The sequence below is a fragment of the Anser cygnoides genome, chromosome 5 (genome assembly GCF_040182565.1).
Source record: "Anser cygnoides isolate HZ-2024a breed goose chromosome 5, Taihu_goose_T2T_genome, whole genome shotgun sequence".
Lineage (NCBI taxonomy): Eukaryota > Metazoa > Chordata > Aves > Anseriformes > Anatidae > Anser > Anser cygnoides.
In genome coordinates, this window is record NC_089877.1 from 43,556,901 (window position 1) to 43,575,817 (window position 18,917).

Here is an 18,917-nt window from a genome sequence, read left to right on the forward strand (position 1 = left end):
GGATGCACCCCCGCTTTTCCAGCGACAACCCTCTTTCCTGCCACCTCCCTGACGGCGAGGCGGCTCCCCAAAGGGCTTTCAAATCGACACCTCGGGCTAGCCCTTCTTCCTGACAGACCTGACAGCCGTTTGTGCACCTACAGCTGCACACCCCTCCCTCACAGCGCTCCATGGCCTGTGGCCGCAACCCCTGAACGCCCTCCCGCCTTCTCCCCTCAGGTGGCGACACCGCCATTACACCGCCCCGCCCCCCTTAGAGGAGGGCAGGCAGCGGAGCTGCGCGTGCGCGCCGCGGGGCGGGCGCTGGGCGCAGCCGGGGAGGTCGCAGCGCCATGGTGGCGGCGCCGCGCATGCGTGGAGCGGGCGGCGCTGAGGCGGCCCGCGGGCAGGTGAGGGGCGGCGCGGCCCGGCCCGGCCCGGAGGCGGCGGGGGGCAGCCGCGGGGCTCGGGGGTGCTGGAGGGCCCCGAGGGGCTGCCGCAGGGGGCTGGGGGCGATGGAGGGCCCCAAGGGAGGCTCGTTCGGGCTGGCTGCGCGGGGCCTCGCCGGGCCCGCCGTGAGGCTGTCGCAGCTGCGGAGGGAGGGAGGAAGGGAGAGCCTCCGGGGGGTCCCAGTGCCCGCTTCGCTGTGGGTTGTGCTCGGTTTGTTGTTTTCTGAAGGGAAGAGAAAAAGAGGTGCCAGCCCTTCCCAGACCTTCCCGTGACGGGTCCCGAGGGAGCGGCGTGGAGCTGGGTCAGGGCAGGGTCAGGCTGGGTGCTAGGTAAAGGTTCTGCACCGGGGGGTCGGGCACTGGGACAGGCTCCCAGGGCAGTGGTCACGGCACCGGGCGTGTTCAGAGCATCGGCCAAACGCTTCTTGAACTCCAGACGTAGGGCCTGATGTTTGGGTGGTCCCGTGTGGACCCAGGGGTTGGACTCGATGAGCCTTGTGGTCCCTTCCAGCTCGGGATGCTCAATGACCCTGTGATGTGAGGCTAACAGGTGAGGTGTTCGCATTAAACTCACATCTGGCCCTCGTTCTGTGTCCAGTTCTGATTTTTGGAGATTAACATCCATACATATCGCTTCCTTAAGAGAAATATTTTTGTTTTGGAGAGGGGTAAGCAATAGAAGCGTGGACCAGGACTGAACCCTCATCTTCCATTTAAACTTGTTTGTGCCATGAGCATTCAGCTGAGCTGTTCTGTTAGTGAAAGACACAGTGAAGCAGGATTTATATTTTGTAACTTTTAACCCGGTTAGAATTCAAACTGATTAAGACATATATATTGATATTTATCTTGAAGTGCCAGCATTTTTTCTCTATGATATAATTACATGCTTTTCTTACTGGGTTTCCTGATCAGAATCCCTTGACAAGACTTTATTAGAAGATTCTGTTAAGGATCCCAAAGGAGGGACAGTATCTAGGTTGATTTTATGTAGTTATGTCTGTCCTCTATCTGTTAGCAGGTCAGCAGGTGTGACTGAAGACAGAAAAATGAGGCAGAAGGCTACTGAAGAAGTTCTGTTCTGTTGAGCATTTTTCTGTCTTGCTTGTAGTTTTGTAGGTGGTCACGCTAGCATCTCACCACAGTTATCTAATGTACAGAGTTCATCACTGGAGGTGCCCAGGCTCAAGAACTTAGAGCACAACTCTAACAACCAGCTGTCAGGATTTAAGATGAAATTTGCGTTTCGACGTAGTTTGTTCCACAATGTATCTGCTGCAGCGTCATTTGATGTAACTATCACTGGATGCTGCTGTTAATGGGCTGCCGATCTGACTATTATGTGGTCTCCTGAGTTCCTGTCTTTGTGGTTTAAATATACAGCTCTAACATGAGATACAACTTGAAAGGGTTGCTTCACAGAAACATAATTTATACAGATACTATTAGACAATTTCTGCATTTAATCCTGTTGCTTTTCTGTTAGCCAGTCTCATCTTTATTTTATAAGAGAAGCAGGAACTTTTAGACTTAGCAAGCCCGCCTACCTTTAGGAAGCAGCTGAACGTTGTGATGAGTATGTGGTATAGAAGGTCTACATTTTTCTGGGTTTTGTTGGTTTTAGTTTCAGCCTTCCAGAGTTCTTGTTTTGAAAGGGTGTGAGGAGGCATTTCTAAGGCCGAGACTCCACCAGGAGTGATTGCAGGTATAGTATGTGTTGCACCTTTAGCAGTATGGATTTCTTCATCCCCAGCATGTTCTCTGATCACAAGACTTACCTCACTCTGAGAGTGAAACAGACTGTAATAACAAAACCACAGCTTTGGAGGTTCAGCACTTTGTTCTATGGGCTTCACCCAGCACAGCTGACTTGTTTGGGGATTTGGTGCCTGGGGTAGCTGTTTGTAAGATAGGTGTGGACTGAACAACTTTAATTCTTGAAAAATGTTTATGACTATCTCTTAGCTTGTTTTGCCTTTATGGGTGGAGAAGTGGCTCTAATATGTTAGTTTTCTATCTACATCTCATTCTTTGACTCATTTGAGATGCTTCTGTTCTGAAAGTCCCCACTTAATTTACTGGCAGTGTGAAAAGAGATGCACAACTATGCCACTTCACTCAGAGAGTCTTGATTTAATTACAGATAACAACCATATACAATGTATCTTCTATTTTATCTTGGTTACCCATGGTGCTGAACTTCAGAGCAATCTAGAATTGCGCATTGCACTTTTGGCAGTTCAAGAAATTACATTCCTATTTCTTAACTTGATGTGCACAGTAATGGATTATTGCCTTGTCTGTCAGAAATCGTAACAGAGTTAGAAATAACTTCAGCAGTGTGCTTTTCAGATGAATCTGCCATGTATTTTAGTCAGTAATTTTAAGTATGAAACAATTCTACTTCACGTAGTTCAGTAAAACTGGCTGACCTGTGCTCTATGCTTGACTTGCTCAGCTGCTGAAGGAAGGAGATGAATGACACAGGTTCATTCTGCCCCTTCCACTGCATCCATGTCTGTAGTTCTTCTAAAATTCTTTCAATTCATTGATGGTGCTCACAGCAATAATGTGTTTTAAAAAACAAATAAAAAAAAATCCATACTGTATTTCTGCTGCAGTTAATTTCATTCTTCCTACGCCTTAGGCTTTTCGGCATCATTTTAATCTATGCTAAAGGACCCAAAAGCCACGTCTACTGTGATATTGTTCCCTTGCAGTTGGTGCAGGGGACTGAAAGATGGGGTTGTGGGATCTTTCTTGAAACTTTAAATATCAGTCTGAGGCAGAGGGAAGACTTGAGTCCCGAAAGCTCTACTAAGTAACATGTTAGTTGAAGCAAAAAATTACTGCCTATCTTTTCTGTTCTGTAATGTGTTGTTAAACATGCATGGTTTAGAGTATTTTGCAGGGCATAAACTGGTTTTACTGGGAGGTCTTTGCTAGACTTACTGTGTGATAAACGTAGCGAATGTGAAGCTGGGAATTCTGTTGCATTCTACAGATTGCTTAACAAATGCCTCACACCTTAGATAACCAGATTTCTCTAAGGACATATGTAGCCGCCTTTGTTGACTTATAGTGTTGGAATTTTCATTAGATTCAGAGGAAGTCTCTGTTTTGTTTTAACTGTTTTTGTAGTTCCTCAATGGAAAAGGTGTTGAAAAGTGCCTCCAGCACTGTGGAAGCATGGAGACAAAATAGTTGCGTACTGAGACCCTCAAGAAGCTATTGGGCAAACTGATGGCAATGAAGAGCTTGAACCATCACTTCAGCATGGCGGCAACTGAATCTGACAAGGACTCTGGATACTCAGGTTTAGAAAAAGACTACATTACTTTTTTTTTTTCTCAGACTTTGTGTTTGTTGGTGTTGTTACACAAATCTAATTCTAACCTCTTATGGTTTGTCTCTGGTTACATGTTAGGGTCTTTGTATCTAAGGTTGAAAAATCATCCTACCGTCAATCCTTTTTTGGAGTGGAGCTTCATGTTCGTTCTATACATTTAAAGGCATGGGAATTTAAAATGTGCCTAATAAAGAAATGAATGGAAGAATCTTAGACTTCAGAATCTAGAAGTAGGAATGGAAAGATTAATTTTTGTTCTTTGCCAGTGATCAGTGAACTATTGGATTATGCCATCTAGTATCTCTTACAATTTGGCTAGATTGTCAGTGGAGCCTAATAAAAGAGTGACTTTTATAACATCAGTAAAATGTAAATGGTGTTATGTTTTAATAATCCACAAAACTGTGCAAAGATTGGCTTTAAATGTTAAAAATGCTTAATCTAATGCTTTAACTTTAATGAGAGAGACCTGTGTTACTGGATTTGTAGATAGATGTCAAGACACACAATGACTGCAGCACAGACTGCAGCTGTGGCAGTGCTGGAGCTTGTAGTTCTTTCCTGCACCAAACTTTGGAGCTGTCTCCATAATAGTGTGTAGTTCCTTGGAGACTAAACACAAAAGAACAAAAAGTAATCGTTTTCTTGTGGGAGACAATACCTGCATGAGAACTGTCCTGAAATATGAAGCCTATTAATAAAGGCCATTCAACAGCTGTCACAACAGTTCTAATTTTATTGGTATTCCAGAATCAAACTTTTTTACTCATTGGTGGCTTGGTTGAAAGGAAACAGAGTCATAGAACAGAAAGGAGGTAGCAAGTGTGCTGTATGTGAAACAACTGACAGCTGAATTCCACCTCTGGCAGATGGAAGTTCGGAGTGCCTGAGTGCTATGGAGCAGACTGACTCGGAGGACGTGCTGAACGCGTTGTGTTGGAACGCAGAGGATGGGCCTTGGCCATGCCCGGTGACCGCAAGCAACTCCTTTCCTGCACTTTCTCCTATGGTCGTGATGAAAAATGTTCTTGTTAAGCAGGTAAGGAAGGAATAATATATTGGAAAATATTGCGAGTTTCTATTTTTTTAAACTATTTTCCTTTCAAAAAAGATTTGTAGGAAGTTACAGTCTGGAAAGCAAAGAGCAGCCTGAAAAGTTTTGTTAGTGACAGCCTGTTCTTTTGAGGGGCAGCTGAAATCACTAAGAAAGGGAAAATGTGACATATTAGAGGCTCTGCTACATTTGCTCTTTGTCTCAAATGAATCTGCAAAAAATAGATCTTCATGAATGTTGTGTAAATAGCACCAAAGATCGAACAAAAAAAAGTGTTTTTCTTTTTGGAATTTGATGATTTCTTTTTCATTCAATTTAGACAGTAAAGTAGGACGACTGCTTTTGCTTGCAAGTTCTTAGGTCCTAAGGGTGCTTTATAGGTGATGTGAAACCCTAATCCAGAATGTTATAAATGAACAAATTAAACCTGTACCTAAAGTTAGCTGTGGTACGTTTACTTCAACAGTTGTTTCTCTTGATTACATGTGATGGCTCTCACTGCAACAATTATATTCTCTGTTGATATCTTCCAATATCACGTTATGTGTTTTTCCTCCAACACTTATGTGAGACATTGAAATGTTCTGCATTGTAACAGAAGGTGCAAGAGCTAAAAGTTCAAAGTATTGCCATACTACTAGACTTCTTGCTTCTACTCATGCTTTCTTAGCAGAAGAAAAGTTCTACAGCCTTTTTTATGATTAGAATACTTCTGAGAATACAGTGACAAGGGGGGAAGGTATAGATCCTGATTCTTTTTCTATGGAATCTGTTCTGAAAACAAGCAAAACCTGTTCTACTTGGATGCTGTGTCAGTGCTAGCACAGAGATGGGTTTCTGTTAGTGTTTGGCAGGTTATGCATTTGTGGAGGAGTTAATTCTGATCTGAGCATTGTGCTTTAGCTTAACAAGAAGCAATTTCGTTTTATAGTCATGTTCCTAGATGTGTGGACAAAGTACTGTCTAAACAAATGCTGAAGTTTTCACGTAGTAGGAAAGAGGCAAGCTTCACCAAAGGCTGCTGGCCTGGGGCTCAAAAATTAAACTGTGATTGTAGTGGTAGTTTCATGTTAAAATCTTGCTCATGTCACAAACAGCTGGGAGAAGTAGCTAAATAATACATATAACATAAAAGTTGGTAGTGGAGCAAATGGGAAAAGCGGGGAGGAAAAGGTAGATAAAATTAACAGACTCGGTTCTTTTCAGCAGTGCATAGTAACGTTCAAATCTAAGGACAATCATGTTACATTGAAAAATGTTTATTTCAATAAACAAAAGCAACAAGTCGAGGTGAGAATGATGAAGCATCTTTCTAGCTCTTTCCACTAGGCCTAGTTACCTCAGGTAGTGATGCTGGTCATCCTAGTAAGATGATCTTTTCAACACAGTGCTCAGTTGGGCTCACTGGACCAAAATAACACAGCATCCCCAGTTACTGCAGTTTATTTGTTCCACTTTCAGTCAGAATCATCCTCCTGTCTAGATCCGCTCTGATCCTGCATGGTGATGTTTACCTGCTGTCCTGGTTTCAGAGTGTAAACAGCTAACAGCGTTACAAAAAATCAGGCAGGGCTTAATTCTCTGAAACACAGTACTGCTGTGGCAAGGTTTCTGTAAGTCTGGTCAAAGTCCTTAATAAGCAGGAAAGCTTTCTAGATGAGTGGTGCTGATATTTGCAGGACATTAGCCTTCTTTTAAAAGAAACAAACAAAAAAAAACCACAACTGCAGAATTAGTAAAAATAAATGTCTCCTCTAATGAAAGTTAGATTTTGTGTAGGAGAACAAGAGCAGAACTTAATAGAAGTGGAAAGGACAAGAAAGGGAATAGCGGAGCTAAGAAAAAAACGAGCAAGATGAACAGTTACCACAGTTCCCTTGGCCTCAATGAATTTGGGTCTCTGGTGTGCTAGGTATTGTACAAATGTACAGTAAATGACAACTTCTGACCCCAAAGCCTTGCTTCCTAAGACTGCATCTTCTGCCTGGTGTTAGAATCATAGAATAATACAATCATTAAGGTCAGAAAAGACCTCCAAGATCATCTGGTCCAACCATCCCCCTACTACTAATGTCACCCACTAAACCATGTCCCCAAGCACCAGGTCCAACCTCTCCTTGAACACCCCCAGGGGCGGTGACTCCACCACCTCCATGGGCAACCCGTTCCAATGCCTGTCTGCTCTTCCTGAGAAGAAATATCTACTAATTTCCAACCTGAACCTCCCCTGGTGTGACTTGAGGCCATTCCCTCTAGTCCTATCACTAGTTACCTGTGAGAAGAGGCCGACCCCCAGCTCCCCACACCTTCCTTCCAGGTGGTTGTAGAGAGCAGTAAGATCTCCCCTGAGTCTCCCCTTCCCCAGACTAAACAGCCCCAGTTCCCTCAGCCACCACTCCTCATGGTCTTTTATATACACTTCACCACTCATATTTCCAGATACCTTGCTTTTGAATGTGTTCTTTCTTCTGTGAAATAAGGACATAATGTTAACTTTTAGAGGTAGTTGTTCTGTACCCATGTTACGTAAACATCTCACCTACTGAATGAAAAGGATTCTGTGTCACAGTTGGTAAACAAATCTCATCTCTGAGCTTTAGTGTCCAAATCAGTGGATGGTACCTGCTTTTGATGAATTAAAAGTCCTCTGCTGAGGGGAGTGGACTTTAGCAAAACACATTATCATTTGCCAGTTTAAACGTTATGAGACTGATGTAAAGGAGATGGATTTCAGATGAGTCAGTTCCAAAAATAATAGGATGTCTTAGTGCTAGCTAAAAACTGTGCCCTTGGCAGGCCTGCCAGTAACATTCCAAGTTGTAAGCTTTAGGAATTGGAAGAGCAGCTTGACAGTATATTGTATTAGTGTACGTGTAATGGTGATGACTTAAATATATGGGAAGTAAGGTGGTGGTGGTTGTTTTTTTTTTTTTCTTCCCAGAAATAAGATCTCTTACTAGACCATTTGATGTGTTTACAGAAAAGCAGGCATACTTTCTGGCCAGGAGATCTCATAAAGATCCCTAGTAGTGTATTTGAGAAGGAAGAGGTAGTAATGTCTTGTAAAATTGATGTATTCCCCCCCTGCACTGAAGAATATGACTTGTGGGAGGGAATAAAAACTTGAACATCTTTCCTGAAATATAATGGTTTTAAGGCTTCAGTGCGCACCATTTCACCAAAGGTGTGGAATTCAACTGCTTGGGGCTTAAAACAGACAGTTTTCCTTGAATTGATTGATATTCAGCATTTTTTCCCCAAATTCATGGTTTTAAATTTATTGAAACCATGTATTGTACTTAAGATTGGAAGACTTACTGAACAGCTGTCGTCTATGTTAAATAACCATTTCAAAAGCCTGCTATAAGAATAGAAATGACAGGATTATAGTTGCTGCATTTCGACAAAGAGGGTGTCTAAATTGTTCCTCAAATATCTGAGCAGTCTTTGCCTATTTTAGAATATTTCATAACTGCGATGCTTAATTATATTTCAGGTTTTCTGTACCCTTCTTATTTAGCCTCAAGTCAGTAATAATTTTACACTAGCATTTTACAATAAAGGCATGCACTGTAATGCTTTCCTAAATAACTTTCCTAAATAAGAATGTATAAATTCAGATTGAATTGTTTTTAAATATTACAGCTTCTATTCTAGTGTTATGTTCTGTTGGCAGAGGAGGATGATTTTGAAGGAAGGTTGCTCACAATGTGTTATAGTGAATAGTATATATCAAGTATTATGAAGAAATGGCACAGTCCATCTGTTTCGCTTAAGGATTTTTGGTCCTTTTCTACAGCATTGTTGTAAGAATTCTGTTTGTCCCCATTTATGCTTCTCAGGGCAGTTCTTCCCAGCTCCAGTCTTGGACGGTCCAGCCATCCTTTGAAGTGATTCCAGCTCAGCCACAGCTAGTGTTTCTTCACCCATCAATCCCACCTCCCATTAACCCTCACCCTGCTGGGAAAAAGAGAAATGACTCCACTAACTACCTGCCCATCCTGAACTCTTATCCCAAAATAGCACCACAGCCTTGCAAGAGAGATCACTCCTTTGATCTAGAGGATCGTCAGGAAACCAGTTGCCATAAACGACTCTGCACAGAAGCACCCAAGACGGAGACTTCCCCTGTATCAAGGAGCACAGGTTTGCCTACCAGTCCTTTTGCCCACCTACCAGTTAGCTTTAAGACCCCTCAGGATTCTAATCAGCAGAATCCTTCAACTTTGGTGACAAGTGGGAAAGCGTCAGCTCTTTCTGGTTTCCATCGTGTTTCTGCTGATGCTCAGAAACTCCCAGGTCTGGCTCCCCTTTTGCCTTTCGGAACTCTGCAGGCAGCAAAGTGTGCCCCTCATGAGAATGAGAGTGCAGCACAGACGCCAATGCAATCTGCAGTGTGGAGTCCCCCGTTGATACCAGAAGAGACTTGCACTACCCCTGAGCTGCTGTTGCAACAGCAAAGCAAGTGCAGACGTTTTCAGAACACGCTCGTCGTGCTGCGCAGGTCAGGATTGCTGGAGATCACTTTAAAAACCAAGGAGCTCATTCATCAGAACCAGGTGACTCAGGCTGAGCTGGACAGGCTGAAGCACCAAACACAGCTTTTCATAGAGGCAATAAAGAACAATGCTCCACAGTCATGGGCAGAGCTAGAAGCATCTCTAACAGGATCAGAGAAAGCTAATAGCAACCTCGAAGACTCCGCTTATCCAAGCATGTAGTAAAAAGGTACATAGCTGTTAAGTTATTTTTGTGCCTCCTATTTCCTGTCTCAGGCTTTTGCTTGAGCATTCTCCGAGTCCAAGACTTGCAAAGTGGCATGCCATTAACAACTTGTCTTCAGAGCCAGTTGTGGGACTGGAATAGCACCGTGGGATCTTGACAGGATGGGTACTTAATACTTCAGCGTGCCCTTGAACTCCATGCTAACTCTGTAGTTACTTGGACTTGAGAAGCTTGGATGTGCTCTGCTGGCATGTTCTTGTTCTTGCTGTGAGAAGACAGCCAGTTGCAGTATTCTGCTAGCATGCCTCTTCCTATTTCCATCTTCAGGTAGTTCTGAGAATGGACCAGCAGAACAGACCCCAGTATTGGGCCATCAGCAGTTGCAAGTAGATGAAGGGAGCTGGTGTGAGGAGAGGAAGCGTAGGTTTGTGGGGTGATAAGTTTAGACTGGCACTGTCTTTTTTTTTTTTTTCATGACAGTGTCTTGCTTTTGGGGTTATAACACATTTGAACTAGTGGAGGTTTGCTTGTGCTGCAGCAGTATTCTGTGTTTGTTGCAGTCGTTGACCAAAGTGAAGAGTATCTTAGCACATAAGTGAAATGACTTGTTTTGATGAGTATATTTTTGATTTTGGTCTGTGAAGATGAGTGAAAATTGCAGGGCTTGTGTTGGAAGCGTTTGTTCTAAAGCCATGTTTATTTGCACTACCCATTAATAGCTAAGAAGTGCACAAGGCAAGTGGCTTTGGATTTTCTTGGTAGACTGCAGAGGCTGTTTTAAATATGGTATAAGGAAGATACTCATTCACCAGCGTTAACATAGGATAGGGAGACTGGTTGCTTACCATTTTATCTGTGTATCTTTAACTTACAAGACTAAACTCCTTTTTTGCTGTGAAATCAGATTGCTAAGTATGAAAAAAGGAGAGAGGTGAAAAGAAAAGGAGCTTGACGACGGCCTGTGGTGTAACAAGTCCTTCTCCCATCTCCCTTCCCTTCCTCTTTATTGAGAGAAATCAGATGAATATATCTATTATAAAAGAGGTGTCAGCTTGGATAATCTTCCTAAAAACTTGACCTATTTGAGTTTGAACTTAAAGAAATAAAACAAACACCAAAACCACTTTCTTCCACATCAATTTATCATTCCTAGCCTGCTTGCCTTGAAATATAGTTACACTGTGCATAAGATGTTAGGCCTTATTAGTAGGCATCCACAGTAGTCACGTTGCAAAAGCTGTTCTATGGATGCTTATTTCATTTCAGCTTGTCTAAGCACTTAACTATGTCAGTCCCTCCAGTATGGAGTTGTGTTTTTTTTTTTTTTCAGAGGCAGGCTGCGTAAGAGAGCTAAGAATGTCTTTTCCTAAGAAGGGTAAGAAATCTGGATTGTTTATGGTGTGTTTATTTCCACTTGAAAATGCTTTCAAAAAATTGTTGTCTAGGTCACTGGGTATTTTGATGCTCTGATCACTTCTATCAGCTGCTTCAGATTTTTAGAAGAAGAACTTGAAAGTAGAGCAGATCTCATGCTAATTTATGATTAGACCTCTTCATTTTCTGATGCCTCTGAGAATCAAGATTGCAGAAGACTGTGAAGAATGTTTTTGTAGTCTTCCTAAAATACATGCATTAGAGAAAGTGTAAGAGGCTTCCCTCTCTAAGGGGTTTCCCCCTTTTTAGAGTGATGAAAAGAAATGCTGTACGCGCCTCAAGAAGAGGAGAAATGTGAGTCAAGCTTGTACTACCTATAGGCTTAAAGAGAAATTTTGTGGCAGGATTCACCCTAGAGCCCTACTTGAACTGTAACAAACTCATAGCAATGCCTTTTCTGGTATCCTGCCCACCTGCTGAAGGCTAGTGCCGTACGTGGGAATTTATTAAGAGAAAAATTTTCATAGGCTGTGTTCTATCACGTTTTTTGTCTAAATATAACTGCTACGATTGTGTGTAATAGTATGTCTCATAACTCACAGCACAGCAATATCCGAACTCCAGCAACACTGAAGGCAGCATAATACAGAGTAATAAAGTAGGACATATCCAGCTCTTCTGGAACTAAGTGTGATATCCCCATTAAATGACATTTGGGGGCATAGATGTGATGGTGCCTTGGGCCGTGTGCACAAAAGAATCCTAGAAGATAAGACTGTTTCTCCTGAGCTGCTTAGAGGAAGGAGAGGAGAGGAGGGAGTAGTTCCATTCATCTGATACCTGTAATAAGCATAAAGGTGAGGTGTGGGAAAGTGCATAGGATATCTTTTCTATTTTTCGTAAAATACTTATTCGACCCATCAATTATAGAGGGGAATAGGAAGTTAAGAATGTATATATTTTTAGGAAGTGATTGTTCTACAAAACAAGGTGATGGAGTCAGGCTTCCCTAGGAAGCCTATTCCAGTGTTTGACCACCCTCACAGTAAAGAAATCTTTCCTAATATTGAGTCTCTTCTCCATCCTATTTCCACTGCTCTGATGGAGTAAAAGGAAGGGAAAAACTGGCCTCGCAGGGTGATGCCCTTTGACTTAGGGAGACCATAGCTGAGGAAACTTAGTCCACACGTACACTTTTCCCAATAGCACCGAGGGTGGGCTGAAGCGTGTGCTTATAGATGATGGGCATTTCAGCTGGTGTAATTTATATTAGCATATATCTCAGTAAGTCTGTGAATAAATTCCAGCAGCTGGTTAGAAATCTACTAGCCACCAGGCCAGACTTACGGTATTTGCTGAACTAGAAAAATCTATTCTAGAACTATTATATGTAAATCTGGGGCCCCATAGGATGTCCCTAGATAAATGTTTCATCAAGATTTGCAGTAATAAAAAAGGTTGTTGAAGGCCCGTAATAATAAATCCATCCTGAAATACCTTTCTATTCAATTTCTCATAGCTGCCTTTATTCTTGGAAGCCCTGGTAAGGCTTTAAACAGTAAGAGCTTTCCTTTCTTGGCTGCAATTTAATAAAATAGGTTAGCTTGGAGCTGTTCTGAGAAAATTAGTTGACTGTATTAGGACCGGAATAGATCTTGATTCTGGACAGGGTCTGGAATTGGTCCAGTAGAGATGAGCAGAAACATTAGCCTCTGATTGGAAACCTGTAAGCACTGAACTTACAGATTTTTGGTGTTTGAAGGAGTAAGACTTTGCATTAACAACTTAGCCTGAAGACAGCTGTCCCAGTCTAAAAAGTCAGTGAGACGGTCTGCTGGGGCTTCGGGTGCTGCTGACATGCATGCATGGTAGCTTGATGGCTCAGACAGACTGCTGTTTTTCTATTAAGTTTTAATAAATGTTGGTATTTTTGATTACTTTTGCTATGTATTTTTGCAGTTCTACTGCTGTAGTTGGAATGTAAACATTTTCTGTACTTTAAGTCTCCATTGCCATCTTTGAATAAAGTAGCCTAAGAACTCTGTTACAGAACATGACCTTTTTGTTAAATCTTTTTAGAAACAGACTGTGAAATATGAATAAAATAAAGTATATACTTGACAAGCCTATGGGTTAGTCTAATGCTGTTGAACTGCAAAGTCCTTAATTCCAAAGCATGCTTTACATAGTTCCACAAGAGCATGTTTCCCATGTGGGAAAGTGCAGATCACAAAAGTGATACTATGATTCCTCTCCGAAGGGCGTCATGTGCGCTTTAACAGTATGTATGAATTAAAGGGGTTTTGGGAGGAGCATGGGTAAAAGTGGGCTGTACAGAACACTAAAAATACATTGCGGTGGGTGACCATTGCCATAGATCTGTCATGAGAAACCTGGAAGAATTTTTGAATCTCTTAACTGTTATCTCCATGTGATGACTGTACATAATGCTCACCGTCTGTGCGGGGTGAACTCCTACACTATCGCAATCCTGTCAGCCAGATATGCAGAAATTCTGAATTGTGAAGTGAGAGAGTGGGTATCTTGGCTGCTGAAAGAATTACTTGAGTGAAATTTTGCTCCCTCTCTTGAAGGAGAAATGTTCTTCAGCTGAATCTGTATACCTACTTTTCAATAAAACACACTTTTCAAAATGTGGCCATCCTTACATTATTTTTTCCTTTGTTCAAAGATCAAACTTCCAGCGAGAACTGGGCAGTTGTTCCTGGAACGCCCAGCAGCCTTGTGGCTTGAGGTCCTGTTGTAAGGTAAAGAGATTCTGGTTAAAGTTCTTACTTGAACCAGGCAGAGCAATACCTTGGACCTTGTTGCTTTGCATCCAAGGAGGAGTGACATCAATCGAAGTGTTTTTATTCCCTGAGAATGCAAACTCAGTGTTTTCAACCCTTGTATTCCTGAAGGGTACGGGTGCAATTCAAGCAGAAAATGTTTCACCAGAATTATGTTCCCGTCTCTTCTAGATAGATTTTTCTTTAAACTGCAGAGTCTATCTGCAGGGTGTCAGGCCTGTTCACCTTTATTTCACGCAGACCAGAAAAGTCAATTGCTTCCTTTTGGTGCACTGTATCTATCTTCTTTTTCTTGTAACACACACACAGTCTGAAAGGAGCAGAGGTCTCCACGGGCTTGGGCTGAGGAATCTCCTGGCATGCAAAATTTCTGGCACCCACTAGGCTGATTGTAGCTTGCTGTTACTGCTTGCTTACTCGTGATTCCTGGGACAGAAATAGGGGCCCCTGCCTGCACAGGTTTACACTCTAGCTGTATCTTGCTGCCTTTTGGGTATGATGTAGTCATACGGCCCCCCACTGTATTATATGGTCCAGAGTGTTGGAAGTGCACGAGACTTCTCTTTAAATCTGTGTGTTTTGGGGTAAGTCCATGAGATGACTTTAACTGTTGAGTGTAAATTCCTGTAATCTGAATCAGAAGGCAGAAGGAAACACCGGGAGTTCTGGCCTTCTCTCTGGTGGAGCACAGTTTCCAAGACTTCTTCAAATTCTCATTTGAGCTAACGTGTGTTTTTAGAAGAAGCATCCAGCCTTGATTTGAAAGCGCCTAGCAATGAAGATCCACCCAAATTGTTCAAAAGGTAATTACTTACTGTTAAAAATGTGCTTTTTATGTTGAACTTGAATGTGTTGTCTTTCAGTATCCAGCTGTCAGATCTTCTACCTTTTGTCTGCTAAGCTCAAGTACGTGCTGTGACATTGCTGTGTTCACTGTAGGCATTTATGAACCGAACAAGTCATTCCTCAGCTTTTCCTCAGCTTTCTTTGTTAAAGGAACTGATTAAGCTCTCAAATCTTTTCAATCTGTTGTTCACATGTGTCCGTCTTCTTTGGATCCCTTAAAATTATTTAAATACATTTTTAAATGAAGCACTGAAAGCAAAACAGGGCTGTAAGAAGAGTTCTACCGTGTCAACCTTCTGTACTGCTACTGTCTCATTTTTATAGCAGCCATGGCATCAGGCTCAAAGTCTAAATCATCTCTGGACCTGTTGTTCTTAAGGTTAGTGAATTCCTGTCCTCCACTTACGTTTCCATATTCCTTCCATACTCCAAGCAGCCAGAAAGCAGAACAGTCTCATGCATTATTTACCTCTACTTCCGAACTTTTCCACCTTCATTGTTACCTGTAATTTGTGGTCGAATTATTGAAGACGATATTTAATAATGTTAGTCAAGAACAAATTTCATATTGTTTTCACTTTAACAGAAGATGTTTGACAGATCTCTCTATACAAATAGGAAATTACAGTTGTAATACATTTCACAACATCCAGCTAATTTCGTGTAATTCTGGTTTAAGTGTCATATGACAAACTGATGAACATCCATCAGAAATATCAATATATTCATGTTTTTCCTCAGTCGATTTTAAATTCCAGTTCATCACAATAAGATAGTGATTTTTTGACCAACTCTGTTTCTTTTGAGAGTCTTTAATTTCAATTACTTTTGCTTTCTGTTTACGTACTTGATTAATCCAAAATCAGAGGTTATTCCATTGTTTTCTGCCTGTTACCCAGCCTATGTTCATACCCTCTGAAAAGCTGGTGCTCTATTAGTTTTTTCCCTCTCCTTAGACCACTGAAATCTTGCCTAGTGGTTTGAAATTCACTGAAGTAGTACTGATGGTCTGGAGATCTTCTTGCATATCTCCTGTTAAATTTTCAATCACAACTTATTCAGACTTGCTGACTTAAAAATGTTTAATAGCTGTTGTTTAAAATGTCCTGAATTACTTTTTGAAAATGGAAATCAAGCTGTTATGATATGGGAGGAATACATCTGGCTGTTTTCTAAGCGCTCAACAGAAATTCTTCTGAAAAGCTTCTGCCATTCTGCACTGCAGCAATATAATTTCCATCTTGAAATGGAGCAGCGCCAGCATAAAGATTTCTTCTGCGTCTCATACATTTTAAGAAATAGAGGAAGTGTGGGGCTTTTCAGGGCCAAAAGGGGAGTTTCATCAACTTCTTCATTGTTATCTTCTTGTTCTTCTGGTGATTAAATTAATTGAGTTAGTTTAATGGAACTGGAATGCCTCTTACCATGCCCACTTAGGCAATTTCACTTTTTTCGCATAGCAGTAGTAGGGGGTTTTTAGGCCACTTAAATTTACGAGGACTAAGAAATCCAATAACAGACAGAAAACCAATGCTTATTGTTGTTTAATAGATAGGACCGCTTGAAAAATTAATGTGCTTTCAATGGGAAACTCCCATGTTTTTATTGGAAATGAAAATGTATTTTGTCTGGAAGCTTGGTGTTTTGCAGCATTAGTCATAGCACTCACTTTTCATTGAATTTCAAGCAGTGTGGAAATGTTCTGGGCAGTGTGGGTGGGGGAAGATGTTATTTCCCTTAACCCTCATCCTCTTCTTCTGGGTTGCCCGTACAGGAAACGGGATCCAAGCTTTGAAGAGTGGTTCCATCACCTCATGCTGAAGAGGCAAAATCTTGTAGAGACAGCTGAACTTGCCCAATCGTCTGAGATACGGGAGGGCACTTATAGGCAGATCCTGATTAAGTGAAAATAAAACAGCTCTTCTTGAGAAAATTCTTAGCTTGGTGAATACAAATACCGTTTTTTCTGCAATGTCTCCAATATTTATAATTAAAAAATAAAATAAGGGTTTTGCTTGGTTTAAAACAAACAAACAAAAAAAATCCACTGCTGTACCAGGTAGGCCTTGTACTATACTTGACAGCGGCAGAGTTCAATGCAATGAGCATTTTTGTGAGATGGGCAGTGCTTAGTGTGTAGAGTATGAAATACTAGTAGATGCTAGGAAAGCTGTTTTTACCCAGAGTGAATGTTAATAATGCCTATTGGCTTTGTGCTGCTTCCCACCCAGAAGCTAACAGCAATGTTTCCAGCAGTTTTTTAAAAAACTGAATCTTTGCATGCTACAAAACACAATTCTCTTAAATCAATTTTGATGTGCTCAGAGTATTCTCTAGGCTGGGGACGCATTGTCAGGACAGCAGCATCTCAATAGAGAGGGAGGGTGTCATGATTGTGACACACCAGAACAGCCGACAAAAATTAGGAGGTTTCTTGCCATGGAGAAGATGGTCATGACTGGAGCCATAATGTTCCAGGTAAGAAGGCAGCAGTCTGATACCAGTGAGCTGTCAGCATTATCTGCTGGACATATATATATCACCACATTAAATACTGCAAAGTTTTAAAGTCTCAGTCTTATCCAAGGTGCCCACTAGCATCCCAGTCCTTAGAAGTGCTTGATCTTTTGAAACTTGTATTTTTGCTAAGAGTTGTCTCCCATGCAAATGACAGTGCTATGCAGCATGCCCAAACACACTTGGAATTCAGGAGAGGACAGTCTTCATCCCACTGAACTTGGCTTTCCCATCTCACTAATCAGTAGCCTACGGCTGACCATGCAGCATATCTGCACAGTAATGCTGTCTGAGAACACTCTGAAGGCGGGTGGCTGACCTCAGTTACGTGTGAGAGGGCTAAGAACTCCCAAACGTCTTTCTGCACTAATTGCACAAGTAAGGCAAGCCAGAGCTTGATGACAGTCATCTGAATACTGAAAAGCCTCTAGATATTTAATAGGAGCTGCAGACAGTCCCAAGTGGAACAGGAGCAAAGCAGTGACCTGCAGGTGAGGGTCTGTGGCTTTCGTGTTTGAGGTCTGCAGTGGCAGTGCATCCATAGGGACTGTTGGAGTTAGGCGATGCTGTTCGGAGTGAGATGTTGGTGCACAGATGCACCAGTGGCCCTGGTGAGTTTCTAGCAGTCTGAAATGAAGCTGAGCATTCAGGAGATACTCCTCACGGCCAAAGCCAAGTAGTCGATTTCATTGAAAGGCTGAGATTCAGAGAGAACAATTGCTTGCACATTAAAAATGTTACCCTGCTCATGTTTTTCTACTGCCAAACTTCAGGCAGTGAAGTTAGGCAAAGCAGAATGATGCACTGCCTCTGCCTGATCCTGGAGCCAGCAAACTTACGGGAAACATCACTGCAGCTTCTAAGGTTTTCTTTTTTTTCAAATCCCACTGCTTCTCCAGCACCTTAACACCTACCAACCAGAGAGACTGCAGCCAGCCGCTGTAAAAGCATTTGGTTTATCAATGTGCTCAGGTGGGTGAGTGGAAGCAGATGAATGCCAATAAAGACCCTGAATTCCTGGGGGTGAGGTAACTCCCCGGTATAACTTTTCCTTTTCCATGTCATTATAAGGCCTGTTTATGCATGGATGAACACCTTAGAGGAGCACCTGCAAGATTATTTAGTGTAGTGGCAGTTGGTTCAAGCACTCAGTAATCCTGCAAAGTATCACCGTTACCTCTTCAAAAATAATGACAATAACAGTAGCAGGCCACTGTCTGCATGGCATATTAGTACAGGGAAGGGAGGAAAACACCCTGGTGTTCCCCAAAGCTTAATTTAACTTTGGGTGTGTTTCTATAATTCCCTTATTGTACCCTATTCTGATGCAAGACCAGTCCTTAGCACATCTGTTTTCAGTAAATAGACGACTGCTTTTAAAATATAAATGTGACGGAAAATAGGTCTGTATTTGCCTGGAATTGTTTCTGTTTGGAATGAAACCAAATATAGCTGCACTCAATTCATTTTGAACTCTTCTTGTGCATTTCCATGGCACCCAGGCTGCAAGTCAGAGCTGCTTTAACCTGAGCACTCATAACAACATGAAATTGATATTGGCAATTATGTTCGCACTTAATGGCCAACAGGCAGTACTATTAGCACTGACATGTCTAACGTGTGCTTTTGGGTTGTTTTTTTTTTGAGATTTGCCCTGGTCTCTATCTCAAAGAAGATCTTGGTGTAGATGTGATGTTTATGATGTGTAATATCAGCACTCAATCTCATTTTGGTGATCGGTATTGGTGTGCAGTATTTTCTTAGCATGACAAAATGTTTTGAATCAAATGCTGCTCTCAATGCACTGTAATTTT

The 18,917-nt window shown here is 41.9% G+C and overlaps 1 protein-coding gene across 6 annotated transcripts; it reads left to right on the forward strand.

Moving 5' to 3' along the window:
* The first annotated feature begins 238 nt into the window (after positions 1–238).
* Positions 239–13,059, forward strand: CIPC (CLOCK interacting pacemaker). 6 transcript variants are annotated; one of them, XM_048059782.2, is made up of 5 exons: positions 239–389; positions 3,570–3,744; positions 4,647–4,816; positions 8,674–9,559; positions 10,887–13,059. In XM_048059782.2, the coding sequence occupies exons 2-4, from the start codon at positions 3,672–3,674 to the stop codon at positions 9,550–9,552; spliced, it is 1,122 nt and encodes a 373-aa protein (XP_047915739.1). In that variant the 5' UTR covers positions 239–389; positions 3,570–3,671; the 3' UTR covers positions 9,553–9,559; positions 10,887–13,059. The 6 variants fall into 6 exon arrangements, with proteins under 6 accessions (XP_047915739.1, XP_047915736.1, XP_047915738.1 ...); XM_048059781.2 differs by adding an exon at positions 2,053–2,133 and having other exon boundaries at positions 358–389; positions 8,674–13,059; XM_013185613.3 differs by lacking the exon at positions 239–389 and adding exons at positions 499–978; positions 2,053–2,133 and having other exon boundaries at positions 8,674–13,059.
* Positions 13,060–18,917: the final 5,858 nt, after the last annotated feature.